Source organism: Piliocolobus tephrosceles, chromosome 1, assembly GCF_002776525.5.
Source record: "Piliocolobus tephrosceles isolate RC106 chromosome 1, ASM277652v3, whole genome shotgun sequence".
Classification (NCBI taxonomy): Eukaryota; Metazoa; Chordata; class Mammalia; order Primates; family Cercopithecidae; genus Piliocolobus; species Piliocolobus tephrosceles.
In genome coordinates, this window is record NC_045434.1 from 90,603,397 (window position 1) to 90,628,849 (window position 25,453).

Genomic DNA, 25,453 nt, shown 5'->3' on the forward strand with positions numbered 1-25,453 from the left:
AGACAGTTAAGGCATTCTAAGTCACAGGATGAGCTAGGAGGTGAGCACAAGATACAGGTCATTAAGACCCTGCTGATAAAAACACCTTGCAGTAAACAAGCCAGCTAAAACCCCCCAAAACCAAGCTGGCCATGACAGTGACCTCCAGTCGTCCTCACTGCTGCACTCCCACCAGTGCCACGACAGTTATAAATGCATGGTAATGTTAAGAAGTTACCCAATATGGTCTAAAAGGAGGGAGTATGAATAATCCACCCCTTGTTTAGCATTATAATCAAAAAATAACCATAAAAATTGGCAACCAGGAGCCCTCAGCGCTGCTCTGTCTATGGAGTAGCCATTCTTTTATTCCTCTACTTTCTTGGTAAACTTGCTTTCACTTTACTCTATGGACTCACCCTGAATTCTTTCCTGCACAGGATCCAATAACCCTTTCTTGGGGTCTGGATCGGGGTCCCTTTCCTGTAACACCAGCACTTAGTAAAAAGTTGTACCAAGGCCAGGTAGAGTCTCATGACTCACCTGCAGATGCCGAAAGAAGATCACCTGCAGCTCACAAGAGCTGATAACAAGCTCCTTCTATCTCCAGATTGGGCCAAGAGGAGTCTTTTCAAGAAGAAGACAACTAGGGTCTGAGTGGTAATTAGAGAAGTCTCTGTGAGAACTCTCCACTACCTTAAATAATTTAAAGATAATCCTCTGAGGTTGGCAATGGAAATCACCCCGAGACAGGTTTTATGGGCCTTCAGCACAATTCATGCTTCTCAGGAGTCACCTTCCACTTGGAGATTTCTTGCTAACTGTGGTTTCTTTTTATAAAAGGCCTTGCTTCAGAGCTAAAACGAAGCCAGAGTAGTCTTCAAACAAAAAACATACCAAAGGCTCACTCACAACCAAAGGTCAATGGACATAGAGGTGACATGTGGCCAGATTATCTGGTCAATAAGCATGGTTTATTCATTTTCAGCACAGGCTTCATTGCCAGGGTGTCTTCCTGGCAGCCCCTGTCCTGCCTTCATGAGGCCAAAGCCACCATATCCTCACAACCCGGGAGCACACTCAAGCATCTCCCGGCCTTCCAAAGCTAGAACAGCACTTCATACTTCTCCCTGCTCCTTCAACAACAGTGGTTAGTGATGGTAGTGGTTCTTAAAGGGAAAAGATGACAGAAGTCTTTGCTCAGGTATCACCTTGTCCAGAAGCCCAGAGGAGATTTAAGTGTCCTATAGACTTCCCCGGGTGATGTCTAGTGGTAAGCTGCACTTAGCTGGCCAGGAGTTATCACACTCTGTCAATCACTTAGTCACTTGTCTCCCTGTCCCAGTCACCACCTGTTTGTTCCCCAAACACAGGGAGTGGCACTTAGAGGTCCTTACAGGTGTACTGATGGAGAACCTGCATGTTCAAACTACCGCCGGGTTCAGAGGAAGTGGACTCACCCTAGCTTGGGGGTGGCCGCTTTCCCCAACACAGCCTCTGGCCAAGGCCTGCTCTCAGTACACACCATTTGTCTGTACAGCAACCCCCTCCTCCTGCACTCTACCATCTCTGCAGCTCATTCACTCCCTGATGCATGGCATCATGTGGCCTGTGCCTCCTGAGCACTGCCTGTCCACAAGCCCTGTGCTGGGAGGTGCAGTCAACAGGCATGGAGAGCTTATGGTTCCCGAGAGAAACTGTGACTCAGTCTAAGTTCTTTGAGCCACACTGACTCAGGCTTGATTCATTTATCAGCTACAAAACTCGGGCAAGTTACCGTCTCCGGGCTTCAGTTTTCTTATTTACTAAACAGAGGTGGTGCTTCTCTTCCTACAGAGACCGGGGCTACAATGTAGAGAGCCTTGCATTTTATGTAGCAGTTGTTTAGTAAATGGAAGCCATTGCAGGGAAAGCTCCTGCTCTCCACCCAGGTTGACTTTCCTGAACTCCACCAAACCCTTCCTCATTCCCCACCCCTTGCAATGACTGAATCCAACCCGTCTACATCGAGTCCCAACGACACCTGTACCTGGCAAAGGTTGGTTCCAATGGGGAGGTTACTGGTGCCTCCTCTGAGAGGAGTGTAGTCAAGCTTGAAAGACTATGGGAATAGGAGGAGTGTCAGCTGAGGGCTCTATGGCCCTAGGTTTCTCTGCCTGTACAGTGAGGTACAGAGATCTCTAAGGTCTCAGCTGGGTCCGAGGGTCCCAGGTCCTCTGGGTCAGCCAACAGCCTTCTGCGGCAAGAACTCCGCTGAAATTAGAAGCAGGTGCACCGACTTAGCCTGCCCAGAAGGTGGCGCTCTGCGCCTGGAGGGCTGACTTATGGTTTGGCGCAAGGCTTCCTGCGGTCAGAGTGAAAGAGATGGTTTATTTAACTTCTCAACCACAGACAAAAAGTTATTAGTAGAAAAATGTCAGCTGCCCACAAATAGTTTTTGTCATGTACTGTGTATGCCCAGGCTGGCTTCTCCATTTTCCCTTCCCCTCTCCTCTTATATCCCCCACCTGTACACACACAGTCACATAGGCATATGTGCACACACACACACGTACGTGGGCACATACACACACCTCAATGACTGTCTTAACTGCCGGTCGCATACACTGAAATTAAGCACTTACCTTCCCTTTGGCCAGTGTCAAGCAAGGGAAATCTCCTTGGGAGAAAAAAGTCAGTGCTTGTATGTGCCAGTACGTCAGTCAGGATAGGCTAAGTTATACCTCAATAACCAATGAACCACAAATCCCAGGGGCTTAAAACAGAGGCTTATTTATCACCTTTGTTTTTATCCTGCATGTCCCATGAGGGTCAGCTGCAGCCCTGCTGCACATTAATTAGATTTCAGAATCTAGACGGACAGAGCAGCCCGGGTCTGGAACGTGGTCACTCCTCCCAGCAGAGAGGAAAGAGAGCATAGTGAACCATGGCTCTTAAGGTTTACATCTTATGGACAAATCAAGTCACATGGCCAAGGCTGCCATCATCAATGCGGCAGGGAAATGTGCTCCCTGGGGAAGAGGGGCACAGGCAGCAAACTGTTTATGAACGATAGGACAGTTTACCTCACCCACCGCAGAGATTTCTGCATTATCTGCCCCTTGGAATGATCGATCCCAGCATTGCCTTTTTTCGATCTGTGGGTGTCATCCTACCCAACCCAAGCAAGCTTTGTCAACTTCTGTGTGCCAACAGCTCTATGTGCCAGCGGCTCTAAGGCACTGAGTGGAGGGAGGGAACCAAGAGTGAGAAAGGCCCCTGCCTTTCACAGGCTCACAACTGAGTAAGGAAGAGAAGCTCAGACTGAAAATGAAACATATTAGAGGCATGTTTGCCATGGGCCACCGAGATGGAAGGGCCCCAGGGGTGTGTAGGAAACTGCGTTGCTCCACATCAGCAAGCAGGTGTAAGTTCTCCTTCACAACCATGTTGTAGGAGAGTCTACACTTATATGTACTCTCTGGACTTACTACATATTTGATTTTTCAAACACATATTCATTGTGTATCTCTTATGGGTCAGGTACTTACACTACACATAGGAGTCAACGGAAACTAGGGAACGTACCTACCTTCAAGGAGCTCACAGTTAACAGAGGGACAGATAGGGGGATATTTTATTCTAAAACAGTGCAATCAGCACTAGGACAGGAGCTTCCTGAACAGAGATGGGCACCTGGGTAACACAGAATGGGAAATGTTCAGAGAAGAAATGATCCCATCTCTGAAGTGCTAAGAGGATTAGTCAGGCACAGATTAGGGACACAGTCCAGGCAGAGGGAAAGATTTGTTGGAGGGAAACTATAGTTTTCTTTCTTTATTCTCACTCTGTCACCCAGAGCGGAGTGCAATGGAATGATCTGGGCTCACTGCAACCTCCGCCTCCAGGATTCAAGCAATTCTCCTGCCTCAGCCTCCCAAGTAGCTAGGACTACAGGTGCATGCCACCACGCCCAGCTAATTTTTTGTATTTTTAGTAGAGACGAGGTTTCACCATGTTAGCCAGGATGGTCTTGATCTCCTGACCTCGTGATCGGCCTGCCTCACCCTCCCAAAGTGCTGGGATTACAGGCGTGAAACACCATGCCTGACCCTATTCTTCTTTTTTTAATTATGATTTAAATTGTGAGTCTTCTCAGAGTGGGGCCATGTATGAAGGGCCTTTTATACCACGTCAAAAACTGTGGACTTTTTTGAAGGAGTCACTGATGGGTTTAGGCTTGGAGTGGCTTGTTTACCATGGATACGAGGTATAGTCCTGCCTCTTCCCTTCTCATCCAGCTCAGGAAGGATGAATATGCCACATAGTCTATTTGTATTTCAGCCTACTGACTACATACAAGGCCAATCTCAATGCCCGGTAGCAGCTGTGCAGATCTCTGTGTCCTAGTCCTGAACTCAGTGCCTCAGTTCTCATACATGGCACTGTCTGAAACTGATTCTGGCAGCCTTTGCTTGATGCAGCTGATTCCCCAGAAGGTCTCCTAGCCAGAGGTCAGGTCACTGACTTGACAGACTGGCCCAGCTTGTGGTATCAGCTAATTTGTCTGTTTGATTTAGTTCCCTATCTCAGCCACCATCACTGACCTGAGGGACAATCAGAGCCCCAGCTCTTCATTCCCGGGGCCCAAAGCCTGGGGAATAGTCAGGCTTCCCACTGGTTAGTGCCATCGGCAGAAATGTCCTATTGCCCCAACCATCTTCTTCCAGGAAGAGAGCTACTCTTCCTCCATGGCTGCTGTGGCTGGTCTTTAGTTGACATTACATCCACTGAGCTTGGTTGACCAGCGACAAAGATTCTTTGCTTGACCAAACTTCAGTCAGGCTCCTGAACCTTCTTCTAGGATCACCTGTGTACTTGCTTGTAAATTCAGTTTTAGCCAAGAACCAGCCTTACGAAGTTTACCAAGAACCACCCACCCTCAATGTCTGATTACCCTTGATATCTAATCAGGCTCCTTGACCTCCTCCATCCCCCACATGAAGTCTGATCACCCTAGCTTATCTTCATTAAGAATTCTGTTGGGTTGGTTTAGCCACAGTTCCTCCTAGCTCTGCTGTTTCCTCTCAGTCACTTTTCAACAACTGACTCCCACCCTGCTCCTTGGCTATAGATTCTCATTTGCCCACGATGTATTTAGAGCTGAGCTCAAACTCCCCTCTGCTGAAAAAATCCCATTGCAATGGTTTCTATATCTATCACAATGGTCCTGAATAAAGTCTTTCCTCAACACAAGCAACAAATGTCATTGAAATGTTTTTTCTTTGACACTAGAAATGAAAATCACAGGGAACTCCTAAGAGAAAGAAAGAAAGAAAATTAAGAAATAATTGTCCATGCCGGGCGCCGTGGCTCACGCCTGTAATCCCAGCATTTGGGGAGGCTGAGGTGGGTGCATCACTTGAGGTCAGGAGTTTGAGACCAGCCTGGGCAACATGGTAAAACCCCACGTCTACTAAAAATACAAAAATTAACTGGGTGTGGGGGTGCACACCTGTGGTCCCAGCTATTCAGGAAGCTGAGGCAGGAGAATCGCTTGAATCTGGGAGGTGGGGCTTGCAGTGAGCCAAGATCACAACACTATACTCCAACCTGGGCTACAGAGCAAGACTCCATCTCAAAAAAAAAAAAAAAAAAAAAAAGGAAATAACTGTTCAGCTCACATGATACACTTCTCAGGGGCTCCTTTGCAGAGCATTTTTTTGTTTTGTTTTCTGCTCTTAGCCCCTACCCCTTCTTCTACAGGGCTTTCTTTCTTCTACTATACCAGCACCTGCTTTTCTAAATTAGTCATCAGCCAGTCAGCCAAACAGTCGGTATATCAGTTGATCAACCACTCAATCAGCCAGCTAGTCAGTTGTTCAGTGAACTGGCCAGTTAGGCAGCTAGTCTATCAGCTCATTTCTTACTTATGCATCCACCTCCTCCCTCCCTCCATCTTTCACTTGCTCATTCACAGACTCACTCACTCAGCAGCATCCTTTAGTCATTGGACACCCACTCACCAACTAGCTAGTCTATCATCTGGTCATGCACCGTTTTTACCAGGGTGTAAGTTCTGTCTTGAGCATCCTTCTTGCCCTTAAGGAGCTTGCACTCTGGGTGGATATAAAGAGTCACTCCACACACACCACACACACATCAGTGTATTAACATCCAGGCACAAGGCCTCTTACAGGTGACAGATGATTGCAGCATAGATCTTCAAGGTAGAAGAAGGGAAGGGAAGGGCTATATGTATGGTTAGGATAAACAAGGATTGCTACTTAAGCATTGGCCTGAATATGAAAAGATAAATTAATCCGAAACACATGCTAGGACTTCATGGGTTCTGCCTGTAAGGTCAAACTCTCTGCTTATTCATTTATATATCATCTGCCCATTTATTCATGTGTCCATTTGCTGGTTCACATGTGTAAAGTGGATTTAATATGTGCTTGGTTAGTGTGAGGGGTAGAGGAGAAACACCCAAATAGCATAAATTAAAAGTTGTGGATATTGAGCAAAGGAGGGAAGCACATCTTTTGGGAAAGACTGGGGAAAGGGGCTGTGAGGAAAGTGATGTTTAAGATGGTTCCCGAAGACTGAATTTCACTGGGAAATCTGGGAGTAGGGCATTATCACAGATTGAATGGTTTGAGGCAGGAAAGTATCAGGCAAGTTCCGGAAACAGAAATAATTTTGTCTGGAACTGTCTTAAGGAAGCTAAAACAGGAATTACAGGTGGTGGCAGCTTATGCAAGATCTTTAAACAGTTTGTATTCCCTCCCCTTCTTCAAGTGCATGAAGGACTCTTACACATACACTCTAGCACACCACTCCCTGCGTTACACTGAATTGGGAATGGTGGCTACCTGCATGCATGTGACCACTCACCTCTCTCATAGCAGACACCATTCACCAAAGAAGGCACTTGACCCACCAATCCTGAAATCAACCTCAACACCCTCAATTCACTGTCAGTTCCACCAGGATGAAACAAGGCTGCCTTCCCTGACCTAATCATACATTTACAGACTCTTAGCCCTCAATGGAACCTTAGCAATAATGTTGGCCAGTCTCTTCACATTGGAAACCAGGAAAATGGAAGCCGGGGAAAGTTAGGGGATGTACCCAAGATTTCACAGCCAGTGAGGAGTGAGTATTCCCAGAGCTAACTCCCTCCTCCCTCGGCTCCCACCCTGTGTCTCTAACTGCAACCATGTCACGTCACAGGAAAGGGGGACTAGTGCTTCAGCTCCACTTGGCTTCCATGAGGCATATCCTGGCATGCTTCCCAGATGGGCGATTTGGCTACTCATCCCCACCCTTCCACTGCCAGTGTTCAGCTTCCACAGTGCATGGTCTGTGGATGTTCCATGAAGACTAGTGTCTTACACAAGGTTCAGGGCTGGTTTCTCCCGAAACTCCTAGTACTGCCCAGGGTCTTCTAGAAATGTGTCATAGCGGGATGAGAGGCGGAGCGAAGAGATAAATTAACCACATATTTCTGGAGATTCACCTTCTGACTGTTCTCCCTCCAAGGAAGTCCTTCTGTGAAAGGGGCTTCCTTTAATATTATCATACAGAATCCCTAACATTAGTATCAAAACATCTTCTACGCAAACAGATAAATTAGAGGGTGAAATGATTCACGTTGCAAATGGACTTCCTACATTAAAAAAAAAAAGTTGCAAGGTCTCCTTAAGTAGCATCTTCTAAAGTGTCTGTTGACAGATTGTTAAAGAATCAGTGAAGGGAGAAACGCGAAACTAAAATTTTCTAAGCCATGATTGCTGGTTAAATATCAACCCAAAATTAAGATAAATCAAATATTACATTATTCTGATTTTATTTTATTTTATTTTATATTTTGAGACAGGGTCTCATTCGGTCACCTAGGCTGGAGTGCAGTGGCTCTATCACGGTTCACTGCAGCCTCGACCTCCCGGGCTTAAGTGAGCCTCCTGCATCAGCCGTTTGATCAGGTGGGATGACAGACATGTGCCACTATGCCTGACTAATTTTTAAATTTATTTTGTAGGGACAGGATCTCTCCATGTTGCCCAGGCTGGTCTCAAACTCCTAGCCTCAAGCCATCTGTCTGCCTGGGTCTCCCAAAGTGCTGGAATTACAGGCGTGAGCAACCATGTCCAGCTACACCTAATTTTTAAAATGAGATGCTACTTGCTCAGTTTTGAATTTTCACTTTACAGGACAAGCAGCTAAAATTCAGAAACCCTGGCCCCAAACCTCCACTGTCTTCTCTACTAAGCTTGGTCCTCCTCCCCTAAAACTCTCTCATGATTCACCCAGGATGCTCCTTTTTGTCTTTTCTTCTTTCATTCCTGGAAATGGCATAATAAATATGTTCCATTTGTCTCCAGATGGAGTCATTAACAACCTTTCTTTTCTCCAAAATCCAGAGACAAATAGGAAGGTGTGTCTGGATTAAGAGTTAATTTATTAACACTGTCTCTGGTAGGTCCCTTCCCAGTGCTCAGGCCTCTGCCGGTCACCCCATTGTTTGCCTGCAGGGTGGAGCTGGGTTTCTCAAGCTTTGACTCAGCTTCAGAAATGAGTCTTGCCTGCACCCTCCCTTCCCTGATGGAGTCACAGGCACGCACCTGCTCTCAGGTGCCTGCTCCCCTGTGCAGGAAGATGCAGAGCCCGGCTTTCTGGTTTTTAATACAGCATGGTCCTTTGAAGATGAGAGAGCAGATGCAGAACTCCAGATTGGCCAGGACACAGTCCCGTGGCTAGGCTGGGGCAGTGGGGCTGGGAGGGGTGACGGCAGAGTCACCATTCCACATAGCTTCCCAGGGTCCTCCTTATCTGGAGGTGCTGATTTGAGGGGTGCCAGGAAGTCTCCTCTCTCCTTTAAAAACATAATCCACTGCCCTAGCCAGCCAGGGTGTTTGGAAATCAGCTATTACCCATTTAAGAGAGTTGGATGAACCCTCCTTCCTGGATTCCAGATCCAGGGACCATCAGAGCTAGTTTTCTCGCCTATAAAATGTATAATACAATTAGCTTTCTTCATAGTGTATTGTGAAAACTGCATATAGAAGTGTTTGGTAAGGTTTAATAACTAATAAAAAAGCATCTGTACCTGGCAGTGTGAGACAGGGATCAGTGAAGATCTCTTAGAGGAGGGAGGGAGGACATGCTAGCACTAGCGGGGAAAAGAGTACCTGGCTTCCACGGAGGAAATCAGGAGGAAGACTGGGTGGAGACCACCACAAGCAGCTTCCTAATTTGTCATCAATGCAGCCTCTGCTAAGAAGCTGCCCAGTATTTCACTCCTGTCGGCTGACTGAGAGGAGCTGTGATGTCAGGAGACTTACAGTTCAACTCTGGATGTGACATTAGCCCTCATGTGATCTTGGGCTAGGCCTGGCCTCATTCCAAGTCTCAGTTTCCCTCTCTGTAAAATGGGAATAATGTAGCTGACAGGGAGTTGAGTGTGGAAGTTTTGAAAGGTGTAACATGTTGAATGCACATGAAGTTGACTGGGTCTTGAGTGTTTATGATCTATGGCACGTGGTCCCTTTAAGGCCAGCCATATCTAGGTCTCTATCCTGGCCACCCCTAGGGTATCCTCTGAGATGATAGCTTTATAAGCCGAAATTTATCACATGACAGGATGTTTCAAAACTAAGCAGGAGTTCTTTATTAATAAAATAAAAGGGCAATGATCAAATTGGGAAAAATAGGAGTAAAATTCATTGCAGTAAACCCACATGGGTGACTGGGACATGAGGAATGGAGCTGTCCGTCTGTTCACAGGCAATGCACACATACCGGCGCCTTCGAGGCACCAGGCATGTGAAAAGCCTTGGTCTACGTCCATGCAAATCTGTCTTGCTGCATAGTTTCCTTGTGGGAAGTCCATATCAGCAACAGCACAGAGGACTGGGAGTGTGTGGAAGTGAGGGCTGCAGGTGGAAATGGTGTTCTTCTTGGAGGTGGAATGCAGAATTAGAATCTGGAAACCAGAATATTACATTCTTGGTGTTGCTAGGCTTGGGAGGAGGAAGTGGGGGAGGTCTGGCCTGGAGGGAAAATTAAGGGGCTGATTAAAGTGAGGCTGACCCTGAAAAATGAACAGTATTCCATCCACATACAACAGAAAGCTCAGGAGACATTATTAGTCATGGTCCACACCCAATGACAGTGACTTGTCCACCATGGAGATGCTGGCACGGTGATGGAGTGGAAATGTGCCCCAGGCCAGGCCCCCACCCAGCTCCACCCCGAGCAGCTGCATGTGGTTGAGCAGGTCCTTTAACTTCTTTGGGCCTGCCTCTTTAAACTGTCAGTAAAATTGTTATGAGGATTAAGTGAGGTGAGGGATTTGAAAAATGCTTTGGAAAGTACATTAAGGTATTCCTATCATTTCTCAGGCCATCTTACCCCTTCCTCCGGTAATGGCAGCAGTGAGCCCTTGCATGACCTCTTGTTGGGCAGCGTCCTGACATCCATCTTTGGGGTAGAAGGCTAGAGGTGGACCAACTTCCCTGAGGACCTGCCTTTCCCCATCCCAGGGCCTAGGAGGCTATACGGAGGACCAAGGCTCCTTCCTCCCACCTAGATAAGGGCCTGAGTAAGACTGCTGGATTTAGCAAAGAAAAGTAGAGCCTGCCCAGTTAAATTTGAATTTTGTATAAACTACAAGTAATTTTTTAGTATGTTTCCTGCAATATTTGGAATATACTTATACTTTCAAAATATTCTGCTATCTGAGATTCAAATTTAACTGAATGTCCTATATTTTATGTGGCAAGTCTACCACGGGGACCAATTCTATCCCACATTCTGTGACCAACACGATTACTCCTCAGCACCCCAACTCCCAGTGGGCAGGTGGGGACAGCACCACCGTGTGCTAGGGCACCATTCACATCATCTTCTACCTGTGCCCCAGAGAAGCCTCACAGAACACTATGTGAACTGTCTCCCTGGATTAGGAAGGACACTTGCACTGTGAATTGAGGAAGGGGGATAAGTGGTACCTGGGGCTCGGCATTTAATCATCCAGATCTGAATTCAAATCCCATCTCTGCTGTTACTACCTGTTTAATCTTCCTCAGCCTCACTTTTCTCATCTGCAAAATGGTAACAATGACACTTTCCCTAGAGGGGCTATGAAGATGAAATGAAATAATAAGCATGACGGGTGGTCCTGGTGCTAGCTTCACAGTGAGTGCTCGAGAAATGGCAGCAATTTGCAGCAAAGGGGATGTTCACATTTTTGTCAGAATTGCCCCAAACTCCATCCTCTCCCTCTTCCTCTTTTTGCGTCAATGTTTCTTATAACAATGTTTTGCGTCAATGTTTCTGTCTGCCTGCAAACAGCTCCTTCAATTTGTTCTATATTATCTATGTAACTGTATACTATCTATATTATCTATATAATTGATCTATATTAAAAAGACCTTGATTCCCCGAGTTTGAGCAAACACCTTTGGTGGGTTAAATTAGCTCAGGTGCAGGGACTTGGAGTGCTGAAAGTATGTGGTGGGTGGCTTTCAACAAAACAGCTCAGCAAAGCAAGTCCCTGGAGGAAGTGCAGGTGGGAGAAGTGGGTGAGGAATTCTCTGGGAGGTGGTAATCAGGACCACACCAAGTGCCCTGGGCAGGTTGGGGGCCCTATAAAGGCTCCTGGAGTGGCTGCCTATGGAACAGGGCTCAGCCTCCTCTCCTGGGGTCCAGCTTGCCGCCTCTGGTAAGTGGGAACTGATCTGTTCTCCTGGGATTTGTGGGGCTCTTTCTTTCTCCTTTAACTCCTTTGAGCCGCTAGGCCGAGATCCTCTACTATCCTTGGGTAATCAGGGAAGTGACACAAGTCTCCTGACAATTGCAGACAGGGCACACTTATCATTACTTAGAAAGTTTAATCTCCATTCCACATCATTGCTTGCTTGGTATGAGTGCTTTCCTGATCGTGGTTTGACTCCCCAGCAAGAAGATTTTTCTTGTTGAAGGAAGAGATATTTAGAGCTATAGAATTTTGCGGCAATTCTGAGCCCTGTTTAAAGTTTTCTTACACCCTATTCTGCATTTTCCTTACCAGTAAGCTTTAAACTTTTCTTCCAGGTGTATGGAAACAGTTATATTAAACACTGTCTTCAATCCTATGCAACTCCCATTCTTCCCTATTCTGATTGCCACCTCTTTACTTTCTGAGGCCTGCACTTCCCATCTATAATCATTAACTTAGACCATAAGGAACACTGCCTACAAAGATAGCCAGAGACGCTCCTCAGAGCTGGGAAGGCTTCAGGGAACTTCCTGACCAGCATCCTTCTAATAAAGGTGCTGAGGCCCAGAGAAGGCAGGTTGCCCATTCAGTGAATGGCAGGATGGACCTAGAACCCAAGCCTGAGCCTTCTTGGCTAGTGCTCTTTCCTTTGAACATCCTCCTATCATCCTTTGGCTCCAGTGATCTATTTGGCTGGCCCTTAAGCTTCCCAATTCTTTGTGGAGGGCTGGAACCACTATCCTATAGCCATATAGGACTTGCCTTAGCCTCCCGTGGTGAGTCAGGGGAGGAGCAGGGATTAGACATCAGGCCTCTGCAATCTTGGTACACTCCTTGTCCAGCCCAATCTCTCTCTCTCTCACACACACACACACATACCATGATGCTTCCCTGTAAGACAGAGACTGTTCTTGTTCTCTCCTCATGCCCCTACAACCTTGCCCATTCTTATCGTCTGCATTATCCAAGGGAGGCAGTTGACATTGTCCAGATCTGTTAGCTAAGATGGCATGCTTTGACCTTGTAAAATGTCTGGGATACTTTTTAATCATCAGACATGCTTTTAATGGTGTCCTTGCCTGGTTTCCTTTAGGCTCACCTGTTCCTAGAGCAATGTCTTCCCAGCAGCAGCAGCAGCAGCAGCAGCAGCAGCAGCACTGCCCACCCCAGAGGGCCCAGCAGCAGCAAGTGAAGCAACCTTGTCAGCCACCCCCTGTTAAATGTCAAGAGACATGTGCACCCAAAACCAAGGATCCATGTGCTCCCCAGGTCAAGAAGCAATGCCCACCGAAGGGCACCGTCATTCCAGCCCAGCAGAAGTGTCCCTCAGCCCAGCAAGCCCCCAAAAGTAAACAGAAGTAAGGATGGACTGGATATTACCACACTCCACCATCCTGGCTATCAGATGGAACCTTCTCTTCTTCCTTCTCTCCTTCCCTCCAGCTCTTGAGCCTACCCTCCTCTCCCATCTCCTCCTGCCCAAGATGTAAGGAAGCACTGTAAGAATTTCTTCCCATCATACCCCTCCCCACACATACCACCTTGGCTTCTTCCATATCCCACCCTGATCCTCTCCCAGGTAGGCATGAGAGAGACCTCATCCTCTCCAGGCTCCAGCATGGCCACAGCTAAGGCCCATCCATTCCCCAAAGTGAGGAAAGTGTCTGGGCTTCTTCTGGGGTTCCACCCTGACAAGTAGGGTCACAGAGACTGGCGCAAAGTTTCTGCCTCATTCCTCTCCATGATGCCCCCTACTCTGGGCTTCTCTCCTGTTTTCCCCAATAAATAATGTGCTTCATGTAATAAATGTGTCTGCTTGCTGGGCTAATTGTCCACTCCCAGTCCCATTCTGTGATTCATTCATTCATTCAGAGAGGGAACATTTTAGGGAAGTGAAGGTGCAAGTACACACATGCCTGGGAGTTCAGGAAGTCACTCTTACGGACACAGTTACTCTCTGGTAACCAACAATGGGGAAACATATCCAGACATATCTCAGGTAAAGGAGGACAGAAAACAAGCCCAGCAACTCATTGGCAAAAGTTTAATAGAGTCTTGCATAACTAATCCCATCTAGGGAAGATCAAAAAGGAGGAAAATTTAGCTCCTACCATTAGAAGCCCAGCCGACCTGATGAATGCAGTTTTTTTCTCTTGGAAGTTGTCATTCTGAAAAAGCACACAAAGCATACATAAATGGCCTGAGTCCTGCAAAACATTTCTACAAACATGTGCAAATGACTTTTTCACATATTTGTTTGTGTTTTTGTTCATTCATTAACTCATGCTCATTCACTTACTTATTCATACTCACTCATCTGATATGTAGCAAGTTCTAGAATGACCTTAGTTTTCCACTCTGCCATGCTGGATTTCCAGAGCTATCCAGAGTCAGATTATCCTGTGTCTCAGTGTACTCTTTGGAAGTCAAAGTCATTTTCTTACACAGGGAAATGTTGTTCCAGGGATGGCCACGTACAGAGAGTTTGTACAAAGTATACAGGGCCTGGTTTTGTCAGTTAGTTTGACTTTACACAGCTTATGAAAGAAACCTGTTTTTACAACTGGCTTCCTGACCCTCCTAACCCACATGTGAGACCAGCTGCCTATATTGGAAAGAAACGGCATACCTCCCAGATATAAAGAAAGAAAAGTATTTGAAGAAGAGACCCTGAGTAGGAAGGAGTAGTTGAACACAGAGTCCGATTTTCTCCCCTTGAGCTTTATTATTTTCCTGGGATTTGGTCACTCAATTTCAGTTGCCACCATCAAGCATAAATTGCTTTCTCACTTAACACCCTAGCCTAAAAAGGAACAAATGACCACCTTCTCTACTTTCCCTTAAAGTAGCTCTCCGTGGCTGATATTTCCAAGTAGTAGTTACTTAAAACTTAGTGGGTACTGACATTAACTAGGAAAGTCAAAGTATTGTAAAAACAATTAAGATTCAAAAAGAATGCTTCTAGCCCTAAGAATTCATTGACAGCCTTTCTTTGCCCCAATCCCTGCATCCTAAAATAACTCCCCTCTGTCAAGTACAAAGGCTGGTCTGTCTTAGCAGTCCCCTTCCTGGCTTCCTTCCATCTAAGCCCTATTCAGTTTCTTGGACACACTATTTTTCAGGGGTTTCATGTCATTTTCATGTCTCCCAGGAAGGCCTTGGCAAGTCTTCCCACAGACTTTTGAGTTCCAGGCTGATAGATTTGCATGGTCTTCAGCTAATTGGACAGATAGGGGTGATTGAAGCAATGAATACTTCTGCTATGATCTGTGTCTCAGTTATTAACTCAGTGAGGAAAGGGAGATACCCATGTTTAAAGTCCCATCTCTGCATGAGTAGGTGGGCATCCATTCCCCCTTATGAAGAAATTATTTTATGTAATTCCACCCTTCAGAAGTTCACAAAGCAACATTGGCTTATGTCAAAATCCCAGCCGTAATTAAACACATAAAAGTTAAATTATGAGCCCTTAAAGCACGGGAGTCTTGTTTAGCTCACTATCAGCAAATGTGCAATGACTAGCTTTTCAAAAGTACAGAAGAAAGAACTGCTTCCAGGTGGAACAGGACAGCCTGTGGCAAGCCAGCAGCCTAGTGTACATCTAGACCAAATTACAAACTATCTGTACCCACCCGGGGACCCTACAACTCCAGAGATAGGACAGCCTCAGAGAGGTGAGCCAACAAATGTGTACCTGGAATAATCTGTGGATTCTGCGCAAGAGCAGAAGAATGAAAACCAAAGCTTTCTACTGTGGAGGACCATTGCTAGGGACAGAGAGACCAAGAGAATTTATGGGTGCTCTGGGGGGCAGTCTTTAAGCAAGTGGTTGACATTCCACTTGGAACATTTAATGAATTCTAGGAATGGTCAGGTCAGGATATTAAATACCTAAGCAGAAAGTCTTTGAAAGTCGAGTGGAGTTTTTAGTAGGTTTATGAAACAATGAATGGAGTTTGCAACCTGCCAGGTGGAGGGCCTCTGGCAAACACACCAGATAGAGAGTTAAAAACTGAAAGGCCAGGGGTAATTCTAGTCTGTTGGATAGAAGTCAAAATCATGGCCATCACTGGGGAGAGTACCGACTGGAAGGGGATATCATGAAGTTTTCCGAGATTCTGGATAAGTTCTCAGTCTAGTGGGTGGCAGTTACCCGGGTTCATACATATATCAAAACATACACTCAACTGATTTGTGCATTTTTCTTTTTGTTAGTTTAACCTCAATAAAATAGAAATATCATTAAAATAGCATCAATAAGTGTAATGAAAGATATGACATTAATACTAAAAATATAAAACATTATTGAGAGAAACTAAGAGAGAACTCACAAATTTGGAGATGTTTCATGTTCATGTATTAGAAGACTATGTTGTAGAGATATCAATTATCCTTAATTTGATCTAAGATACGTAAATTAGAATGAAAGTGTGATACTGCTACACAATGCAACATACTGGCTAAAACTAAAAAGACAATACCAGGTGTTGGTGAGAATATGGATAAACAGGAGCTTTTATAAACTGCTGATGGTAGTGTAAATTGGACAATCATTTCAGAGAACAATTGGGCAGTATTTCTAAAGTTGATCATATGCATCCCCATCCCAACAATTTCACTCTTTATTGTATACACAACAGAAATGTGTACATAGAATTGCTAAAACACATGTATGAAAACAGTTATAATAGCAGTATTTGTAATAGCTCCAATTAAAAATATTCCAAATATCCATTAAAAGTAGAATGGATAAATTAATTGTGAATTTTCACACAGTGGCATACCACAACACAATGACATTAGACAAGCTCTACCCATAACATGGATGAATCTTTCAAACACAGCCTTGAGAGAAAGAAAGCAGATATTAAAAGCACATGTTGTATAATTCCATCTATTTTTATGAAGTCAGAATGACTAGAAGGTAAGCTTTACGGCGATCTGGCAAAGTTTTGTGTCTTTTTCTGGGAACTGATTAGACAGATGTGGTCACGCAAATTCATTGAGCTATGTACATTTTCCTGTATAATAATATTATATTTCCTTTTCTTAAAAAAGAGTTATATAAATTTTAAAAGTACTTAGGCAATATTTCAATCCTGATTGGCTTAAACCATTATTTTTCTCACTATTTGTGTGCATACTTTACCCATTTTCTACCCCATTGTATCTTCAAAGCCCATCCACAACATGTCAACAAAATTAAAACATGTCTGTTCTTCTGAGGAAAGGAGACTATATTTACAAAACCTCCAAACACTGCCAGGGGAGAAGGGATAGCTCAATACACCCTCCTCCCAGTATTCTTCCTTCTCACCATTTTATTACCTAGAAATTTCTGTCTACCCCAGAAACAGAACAATGCCCTACCTGATCTATCTGTCACAAACACTCAGCAGGCTCAAATTCCCGGCCACCTCCTGTTCTGGCCAGGAGATCCTCAGAGGCAAAGTGAGCAGGCCTGGGCATCTGCATTGGAGCTGTTCTGACATTCCATTTCTTTTTGCAAAAGGAGTAGGGGCTTTCAGACTGAACAGAATTGAATCTCAGCTTCTCCATTTCCTGGCTGTGTGATTGCATTCTGTCACTTAGAGCCAAAGCCCGTTTTCTCATATGTGAAAATGTGTCAGGGTCAAACAACTATTTGCAGTATTTTGGGGAGGATTGGTGATAATATCCAGAAAGTGGCTGCATATAGCATATGCTCATTAAATGAATGATTGATTTTATTTTCATCTACAGCTGGGGAAAGTAGCTATCAAAGCATGAACTAAGGATACTCCTCTGCCTAGAAGTAGAAGGTGGCCATATGGAAGTCTTTTTACTCTAGCTCAGGAGTCTATGCTAATAAGTAATTGTTACCTGTTTCCCAGCCTGGGAAGGCTCCAGGCTAGAAAAGAGGAGACTTAGATTCTAGTTTTGGGTCTGCAATTGAATAAATCTGTGACCTAGAACAAGTTCCTTAACCTCAGTCCTTTATCCATAAAATGAGAGGTTGGGTAGGATGCCTTAAAATTAGGTCGATCTATGAATTCTTTTGTGTTTTTGCATTTGTATTGTTTGTGTTCCCTACCCTACCCTCTCTAACACCATCAGGGTGGATCTGGTGGTTTCCTAATAAGCAGAGTATATACATGTGTTTGGGGCAGGAGCAGAGCTCAAAAAATAAGAGAGTAAGTAAATGAATGAATGAAGATCAGATTCCATGAACAATTTCAGGCTATGGTAACTAGAAAATTTAAAAACAAGTGGCAACTAGGAGTTTAAGGTAATTTTGAAAAATAAAGATTTATCTCATATAGATGGGCAGAGGAGGATTGAAGGGCAGTGACGAGGATCAGAATATGCCACCCTAAAATGTTCCACTTGGCACAAGTATTCTTTTGAGCTGAAGGCAGTTGAGGGTCAACAAGGACATAAAGAGTTTTCTGCCTTCCTCCTATCTGCCTAAAGGCAGAGCACAAATTTATCCCTTCTCTTGAGCAGGATGAGAGAACCAATTCTTATTACTGGAGATGGAGAGCCGGCACTGAGATGAGTCTGCATGAACAAACCTTACTAAAGTAGCCCTTATATTTCAGAAGTTTCCCCGTATAATCCCTAGTCATCTTCCACAGTTTATTATCTCTTGAAGCTCAAACCCTTTTTCTTTCTTAGGAAGAATACACAGGCTCCCAAACCTAACCACTTCTTTGGGTTTTCACTTCTTTTCTGTGAAACACTTATGCATGTAAAAAATATTGATACCAATATAAATCATATGCCTTTTCTCCTATTAATCTGTCTTCTGTCAGTCACATTTGCAGGCCCCCATTACTGAACCTAAGAGGATAGACAAAAAGTTTTTCTCTTCTCAGCAGCAGTATACTTTGTTGGTACTTTGTGCCTCCAAAAGTCATAATTTGGTCCTGCCAGGATGTTCTGGAGGAAGGAAGCATGAGCCTTTAACCCACCAGAAGGTCTCCATACCATGTGCATGATGATGTCCAGGAAGGTGACCCGGGATCATCTCCTGGCCCCAGAACCAGCCTGCCATGCCAGCTTGAGCTTGCGCTTTGATGATTCCCTGCTTGGAATAGTGACGTTCAAGGGTGTGTGTACTTTGCCTTCCTCAGATGGGACTTAATTACTTCCCAAGGCTCCCGATATCCTCAGGCCAAACACCCACATTCATCAGCATCTAGTTGCATCAACATCAATATCTGCCCAGGTATCTTAGCATCCACCTGCACCTCCTTCCACCTATTCATAGGACTGGGACTCTCCAGTTGGATTCAGGTTCTAGAATCCAGGTTGAGATATTCTGGCAGAGCAGTGATTTTTCAATCCTGGTTTTATCTGACAATCAAAAAAAAAAAAAAAAAAAGAACTGATTAAATGAAACTTTGAAGTGGAGCCTAGACATGAATAGTTTTTTAAAGATACCAGATGATGTCAATTGCAACCAAGGTAGAAAAGTCCTTGTGTTTAGAGTCTACTGTTTCCCAACTGGTTTGATTTTAAAAACTGCCTGATGCACTTTAGAAATATGGGTCCCAAGTCCTTCCCTTAGGTATTTCTATTTCACTGGAAAGAGTATCCTAAGTCATTCTTATGCTTAAGTCAGTTGGGGAAACCCTCCTCACTGATGAGATTTGGATCCCAGAAGCTCAAAGAATGTCGCCTACTTCCCTACTAGACTTCATAAACCTGAGACTTCATGCTTGACATTTGACTCTCATTCAGCAAACGTTTGTTAAATGAATGACTGACTGGCTACTTTAAAAATGAAGGAAATGATTAGATTTTTCTGAGACATGGAAGATTAATTTCTAATAACAGTTGTAGTTCAGACCCTAAGGAGAAGAAATGCACTTGACATCTATGATCCATCTATTACGTTCTAGTCACTATGGTCGTTGTTTTGCATATGTAATCTCATTTAATAACAGGTCTAAAGACAAATTTTATGGGTAAGATACGTTGAGATTCATAAAGCCTTAAGAATTATGGTACTGGATTTGCATCTTGGCTCTGCCACATTATTGGCCACGTAAACTTGAACAAGTGACTTATTCTTTGTGCTTCAGCTTCCACATCTATAGACTACATTTAATGACCTGGTCCTTGCACTGCTATTGTGAGAATTAGTGTCACACCTAGAACACGGTCTGACACTTTGCAGAAGCTAAAGAAATGGTAGCTGTTTTTATTATTAGAAAACTTTCCTGATATCACACACATAGCTACTAAGTATCAGACTCAGGATTTGAATCCAGGACTTCATGTTTCCAAACCTGTAATCTGTGGAGATCACTCTGCACTCTCGAGAAGGTGCTTTCAGAGGAGGATCAGGGACAAAGCAGGCATAACTGAGCAAACAGAAGGGACCAGCAACAACACAAACAGCAGCTACTACCAATGGGGTTTAGATTCTCTGCAGAAAATTTTTAGCCATGCAGTTGTTCCTTTGCCCCCCTCTACAGCCCAGGAGGCAATGACTGATAGGAAGGATAGCACATCAGCCTGAACCATCCCAGATTCTAATACTTTTCATTTTAAAATATGTCTGTGTCTTTTGATCATCCATACTGGGGGAAGCTCTACCGCTAGTGGAAGACAGGCAGTCGATCAGCTCAGATGTGTGAGACTATAGGGATCCAGTCAGTGTCTCTTCTAAGAGTCACCCTCTGGTTTATAGAGTGTCCCACTAGTCTTGAGAAGCAATACAACATAGTTCTCAAGGGACTGTACCCTAGCACATCAGACCTTTATGACATGTTGGGAGAGTCACTCAACATTTTTCTGCCTCAGTTTCCTTATCTAAGGTATGTCCAGGTTTTTGTATAATCACCAATAATTTTAGCTACCTCCCATGCCCCAACTCCTATAAAACATGAACCATGCAGTCATTGTCACTGTTCAATAACTCAAGATATAATTTGGTAAACATGTAAACCTGAAATCGAATGTAAAAAAAATGAGGGAAGATAAATCAATCACAAAGGCCAAGAATGTTGCTCCACTGAAGAAGTATGCCATGCCCTATCCTTGGGCGCTCTCTCTCTGTTCTCTCTCTCTCTGTCTCTCTCTCTCTCTTTCTCTCTCACACACACACACACACACACACACACACACACACAGAGTGAAAAGGAAAAAAGGAAACTCGCAGTCAAAAGGAAGAAGTTTCATCTGATTTCAAGTGGAAGGAGAGGAAAGAATGAGACAAACTAGCAAGAATTATTATGCTAGATGTATTTAACTTATTCATCTTAAAGTGTTAGAATCATCATTGCATTTAATCTTTATAGCAACTTTGTGCAGTAGAATTTAAAGTTATCCTTTTAAAGATAAGGACAATAGCTTGCAGAAAGGTTAGGCAACTTGCTCAAGGTCACCCAACTAATAAGGGCATGGCAAGGCTTTGAAACAGCTGGGCCAGACATTAAGCCTGGGTCCTTTTATTTCTATATCTCTCAAGCTAGAGAAGCCAAGTTTAATTTTTTATCCATCCCTTCAAGGACTAGCAATAAAAACAGTGAGGGTGAGGGGTATGCTCTGTTCTTAAAGAGATGGTAGAAAGGAAAGGGAATTGGGCATCCCAGGTTTTGGTCTGATTCTGCTACTAAAGAGGCTGTGAAGGTTGAAGCGAGTTCTTTCCCCCATCACACCAGATCATTCCCTCTCTATAGGATGAGGGGTTGAGTAGAGTTTCTCGGGTGCTATGATTTCCTGTCCTCCCTCCACCTCTGCACCCACATTTGCAAACTTAGCTTTTCCTCCTGCTGGGCCAAAGTGTTCAGGAGGCTCCTAACACCTGGGATCTGGTGTTTCTCCTTTTCCTGCCCTTTCTCAGATGAAGACCTTGTGTGTTATAGAGACGTTTTTTAAATTACCATGGCCTGAGTGGAGCAGCTGACATTCTTGGGGTCTCCCTAGCTTCTCAAGGTGATCAGAGAAAGGGTGGGGGGTAAAAGTCTTAATATTGCATATTTCTAAATGTTACCATGCTTTGGATATGCAGTCCCCACAGGAAAAGGCCTGGAATTCAAATTCTTCATGACCTTCTTTGTAAGGTCTGGACTTTAGAGTAATCTATGCTGGGAAAAGCCTGATCACTGATTAGACTTAGGGCTGTCCATCTTCCCTGCTCTGGGAATGACTGATGAACCTGAGGCACTGCTCAGAGCCAGTGGAAGTTCCAAGGACAAATGAGAGCCAGTTTTCGATGTCAGAAGAGCAGCAGCTCGTGTCCTAGGTGGGGGCTCCTGTGCAAGGCTGAGAAATCTGGGGAGCTGTATTTACCGTTGGCAGCCACCCAGTTTCCCCCTGTCTTTACGTGGGAGTTTGTGGGGCCGATTCAACAGCTAACTCAACCCAAGTGGCAGAGAAACAAAGTTTCTTCTAAGGGAGGATTAACACAAGTCACTGTGGAAGCTTCAGATACACAGGGAGAAGAATGTCAGAGACCAAGAGAAAATTCTAGAGTCTGCAGCCCACACAGGCTTGGGTGGGGTGAAGGAAGCACATGTTGAGGCAGGCAGGACTGTCTAGTCAGGACTGATAACCAGGGAGAGGGAAATTCCTTTGCATCCAGGGCTAAGGTCCAGGGAGGGCATGAGAGCACACCAGCATCGGAGCTGGCTTCAGGTCATCCAGGGCCTGAGACAAGCTGGGTGACACCAGAGGACAGAGGACAAGGCAGCAGGTTCCTGCAGGACTGAGAATCCTACCAGACATAGCAACAGGTTCCAGCAGCCCCTGCTGTCAGGGCTCATGGGTGGGGATTTAGTGAACAAGGGGACCTGGGCACAAACCTAGGAGAAAGCAAAGTGAGGCAAGAGGCTTGGAGCTCAGGTGTACCGGTGGGGCTGGCACCAGCCCGGAGCAAGGTGGGGCATTAAACTGTCTGACAATGAAGTAGGTGGATGGGAAGAGCAGTAGGTAGACTCTGTACCAGAGCTTCTAGGTAATTCTCAAAGTAGACTCTGAACCGGTCTTCACAAATAACACCTTTCAGTCATTCATTCATTTATTCAGTCAGCCAGCCAGCCAGCCAGGCAGTCTATAATTGCCAGTCACCAAGCAGCTTCTGCATGCCAGGCACTGTGTGAGGATGGAGATGGATAGGGACCAATGGCCGCATGGACACAGTGGGAGGCTGACCTTGGCCTCAAGTTCACCAGCTGTGGAGCCAGCAGGTGCTCCACAAACATTTAGGTGTGTGTTTGGGTAAAGGAGGGGTTAGATGAGGAGGAACTACCTAAGTTTTAAGGATGATTTGGATTTTCCAAAGGCCACACCTAGTAACAGTTTGTGTTTCAAGTGCAGCTCTGAATCAGGGACCTCAGTTTTATGGGAATTGCCTATGGAAGGACTGAGGGAACCCCTGTTCTTGTGTCCCCAGGAAAGAGAAGTTCCTTGGTGGGGAGACTCTTCAGAATCTGACCATCATGGAGTGAAGGCAAGTGAGTGCAGGCGCTTAGGGGCTGATCACCTACTGCCTGTCCCAGTGCCTTCACCTCAGCTGTGTCGCGATGTCACTCTGAAAGCTCCCCTAGTGTGAAAGCAACTCAGGTTCGAAGCAGACATTTTAGTTTTGGCTTTAGTTTTTGACTTTTAAGTTTGGCTTTTTCCTTCCTCTCTCCGACCCTGGTGCCCTGAGTGATGATAAACTGAACCTTATTTCCACCTATTCTAATTCATGCCCTTCCTACTTTAGCAGAGCTAGAAACACCCACTATTTAGAACCACTCAAATATTAAGCATCTTTATTTCTACTTAAAGGGATTTGTCTTAGCACTGATTAAGGCTCACCCACAGGGCAAGGGTTTTTCTGTGTCCTCACACTGCCACTCCTGAAACTTTCCAGAACTACGAGTGGTCCAGCTCTCAGCAAGGAAGGGCTCCCCTTTCCACCTCTAATCAATTTTCCACCTGGGCTTAATTTCCTCCTTAGACATTAGGGAGTCATAAGGAATCAAAACAAAGGAGAACACAGGATTTATGTGTATAATTCTTTTCTTCCTGGAGTTTGCTTTTTTGACCTTGCTGAGTTATTTCACCTCTTGTGACCTGAGGTTCCCCAATCATCCCTTGAGGAGTGTGGACTAAAGGCTATCTGAGATCCATAATCTCAGTGGCTCTGAACTGTGCTCTATCTCTTACCCTGGGGAGTTCACAGTCTGTAGGGGGAAGTGGGCTTCTTCATCAAAGAATGACAGGCATGATGGGCATATGTTAGGCTCCCCACTGAGATTTGTTGAATAAATGAGGAAACAAACACTGTGGTGGGGACACCGTTGGTTTGAGCAGGAACAGCTCTGACCCTCAGAAAGCCCCCTGGAGATACAGACCCAGAGGGAGGAGGAAAACCTTGTAGCCAGCAGGATCTCTAGGTATTGGGGCTGGAGCTGGAAGTGGGCAAAAGTTGAGATGGATTCAGCATTGAGGACCCCATGGATGGGCTACGGGGAGGCAGGTAGAAAAGGCTTTTGGGTTTTCAGGTTGGGGGCAGTCTAGCCTGATTAGAAAGGAGGAAAAGGCCAGGGCCAGATGTCTGGGTGGAGTGGAGGGAAAAGGTGATCCCAGAAGGACTGGCCCCTGAAATTTCCTGAAGTAGGAGAAGGATAAAGGTGTGGTTGGTGAAGGAAAGCAGGTTTTCCCACATTAGCAACCAGTCAGGGAGAGGGAGGGGTGGGTAGGAGAGCCATCAGTAGATTATTCTGAATGTGTGTAGTTTAATGGAATTGGGAAAAAGATGGGGGAAATGGATGGAAGGGTCTTGGACTCTGAGACAAGGGGTCTATAATCAGGCCATTTCATTATTTTTAGCTTCCACCTTCACCAAGGCAGACAAGGAGTGCCCACCTCAGTTCCTCTGCTCCCCCTCCCTTTCCCACCCATTCATGTGTGCAAGAGTGGTCTGTCCCACAGAACCGTCTCAATGACAAGGACAGCAGATGACAAGGCCTCAACAGGACTCAGATCTCCCTCCAGGGTTAACTAATAAAACTCTCCACGAAGCCTGCTGCTCACCCCTCCCTCAAGGCAAGCCCTGCACCTGGGTCTGAGGATGAGGGCGGCAGTGAAAATTAGGCCAGTGACATCATTGTCAGCCCAGCCAGTGGCAAAAAATATCAGATGGTGCTCATTACAAAAGCTGAGCCAAACGGTGATGAGGATGGTAGTGTGAGTCATGTGTGACAGGTGAGGAAAGAAAACAGAGCACCTGAGAGCTTCTATTTCCTTGAGGCAGGGTTCATTCATCTTATAAAAGTCAGCTGGCCATTGCCTTCACACCAAACCCAAGGGACCACGCAGCCCATTCTGCACCATATACCGGGTAAGTCTCTGATTGCAACAAACTGGGAATTCTTGTTTATTTTTTCATTATTAGAAATTAGCCAAAGGCAGATATGTGTAAGAAGATTAATCCAGGGTTTCAGTGGGAGTTAGAGACTAGTGGAATATCTTTATTTTAAGTTAAATTACAATCTAGATTTGAAAGGACCTTAGAGATGGTTAGGGCTCCCACCTCAGTAGATAGTCATTGAACTGGGAGTCCTGGAGGAGACTGTTCAAGTGTCCATGGGAAGTTCATAGCAGAACTAGGGTTCAGGCCCAGAGCACTCTCAGTAACACTGCAATTTCCCCCTAAGATATTTACAGAAATTTAAATTTATTGGATGGATCTCTAATGAGCATTTATTCCATTTAAGACAGTATGCTAGGCACTTTGGACAAATCAAT

At 45.0% G+C, this 25,453-nt stretch overlaps 2 protein-coding genes across 3 annotated transcripts in view; both read left to right on the plus strand.

The window, feature by feature from the left end:
- Nucleotides 1-9,986: 9,986 nt before the first annotated feature.
- On the plus strand, nucleotides 9,987-13,542 carry SPRR4 (small proline rich protein 4). 2 transcript variants are annotated; one of them, XM_026447780.1, is made up of 3 exons: nucleotides 9,987-10,306; nucleotides 11,052-11,160; nucleotides 12,816-13,542. In XM_026447780.1, the coding sequence occupies exon 3, from the start codon at nucleotides 12,836-12,838 to the stop codon at nucleotides 13,082-13,084; it is 249 nt and encodes an 82-aa protein (XP_026303565.1). In that variant the 5' UTR covers nucleotides 9,987-10,306; nucleotides 11,052-11,160; nucleotides 12,816-12,835; the 3' UTR covers nucleotides 13,085-13,542. The 2 variants fall into 2 exon arrangements, with proteins under 2 accessions (XP_026303565.1, XP_023069534.1); XM_023213766.2 differs by lacking the exons at nucleotides 9,987-10,306; nucleotides 11,052-11,160 and adding an exon at nucleotides 11,646-11,686.
- An 11,459-nt stretch (nucleotides 13,543-25,001) lies between these two features.
- Nucleotides 25,002-25,453, plus strand: part of SPRR1A (small proline rich protein 1A) — a 2,206-nt gene continuing 1,754 nt past the window's right edge. The window contains exon 1 of the mRNA XM_023213765.2: nucleotides 25,002-25,046. The gene's annotated coding sequence lies outside the window, so the exon portion shown is untranslated. The remainder of the gene's footprint in view (nucleotides 25,047-25,453) is intronic.

Coding starts and splice junctions, on each gene's coding strand:
- SPRR4 (XM_026447780.1), top strand. CDS start 12,836: ATGTCTTCCCAGCAGCAGCAGCAGCAGCAGCAGCAGCAGCAGCACTGC.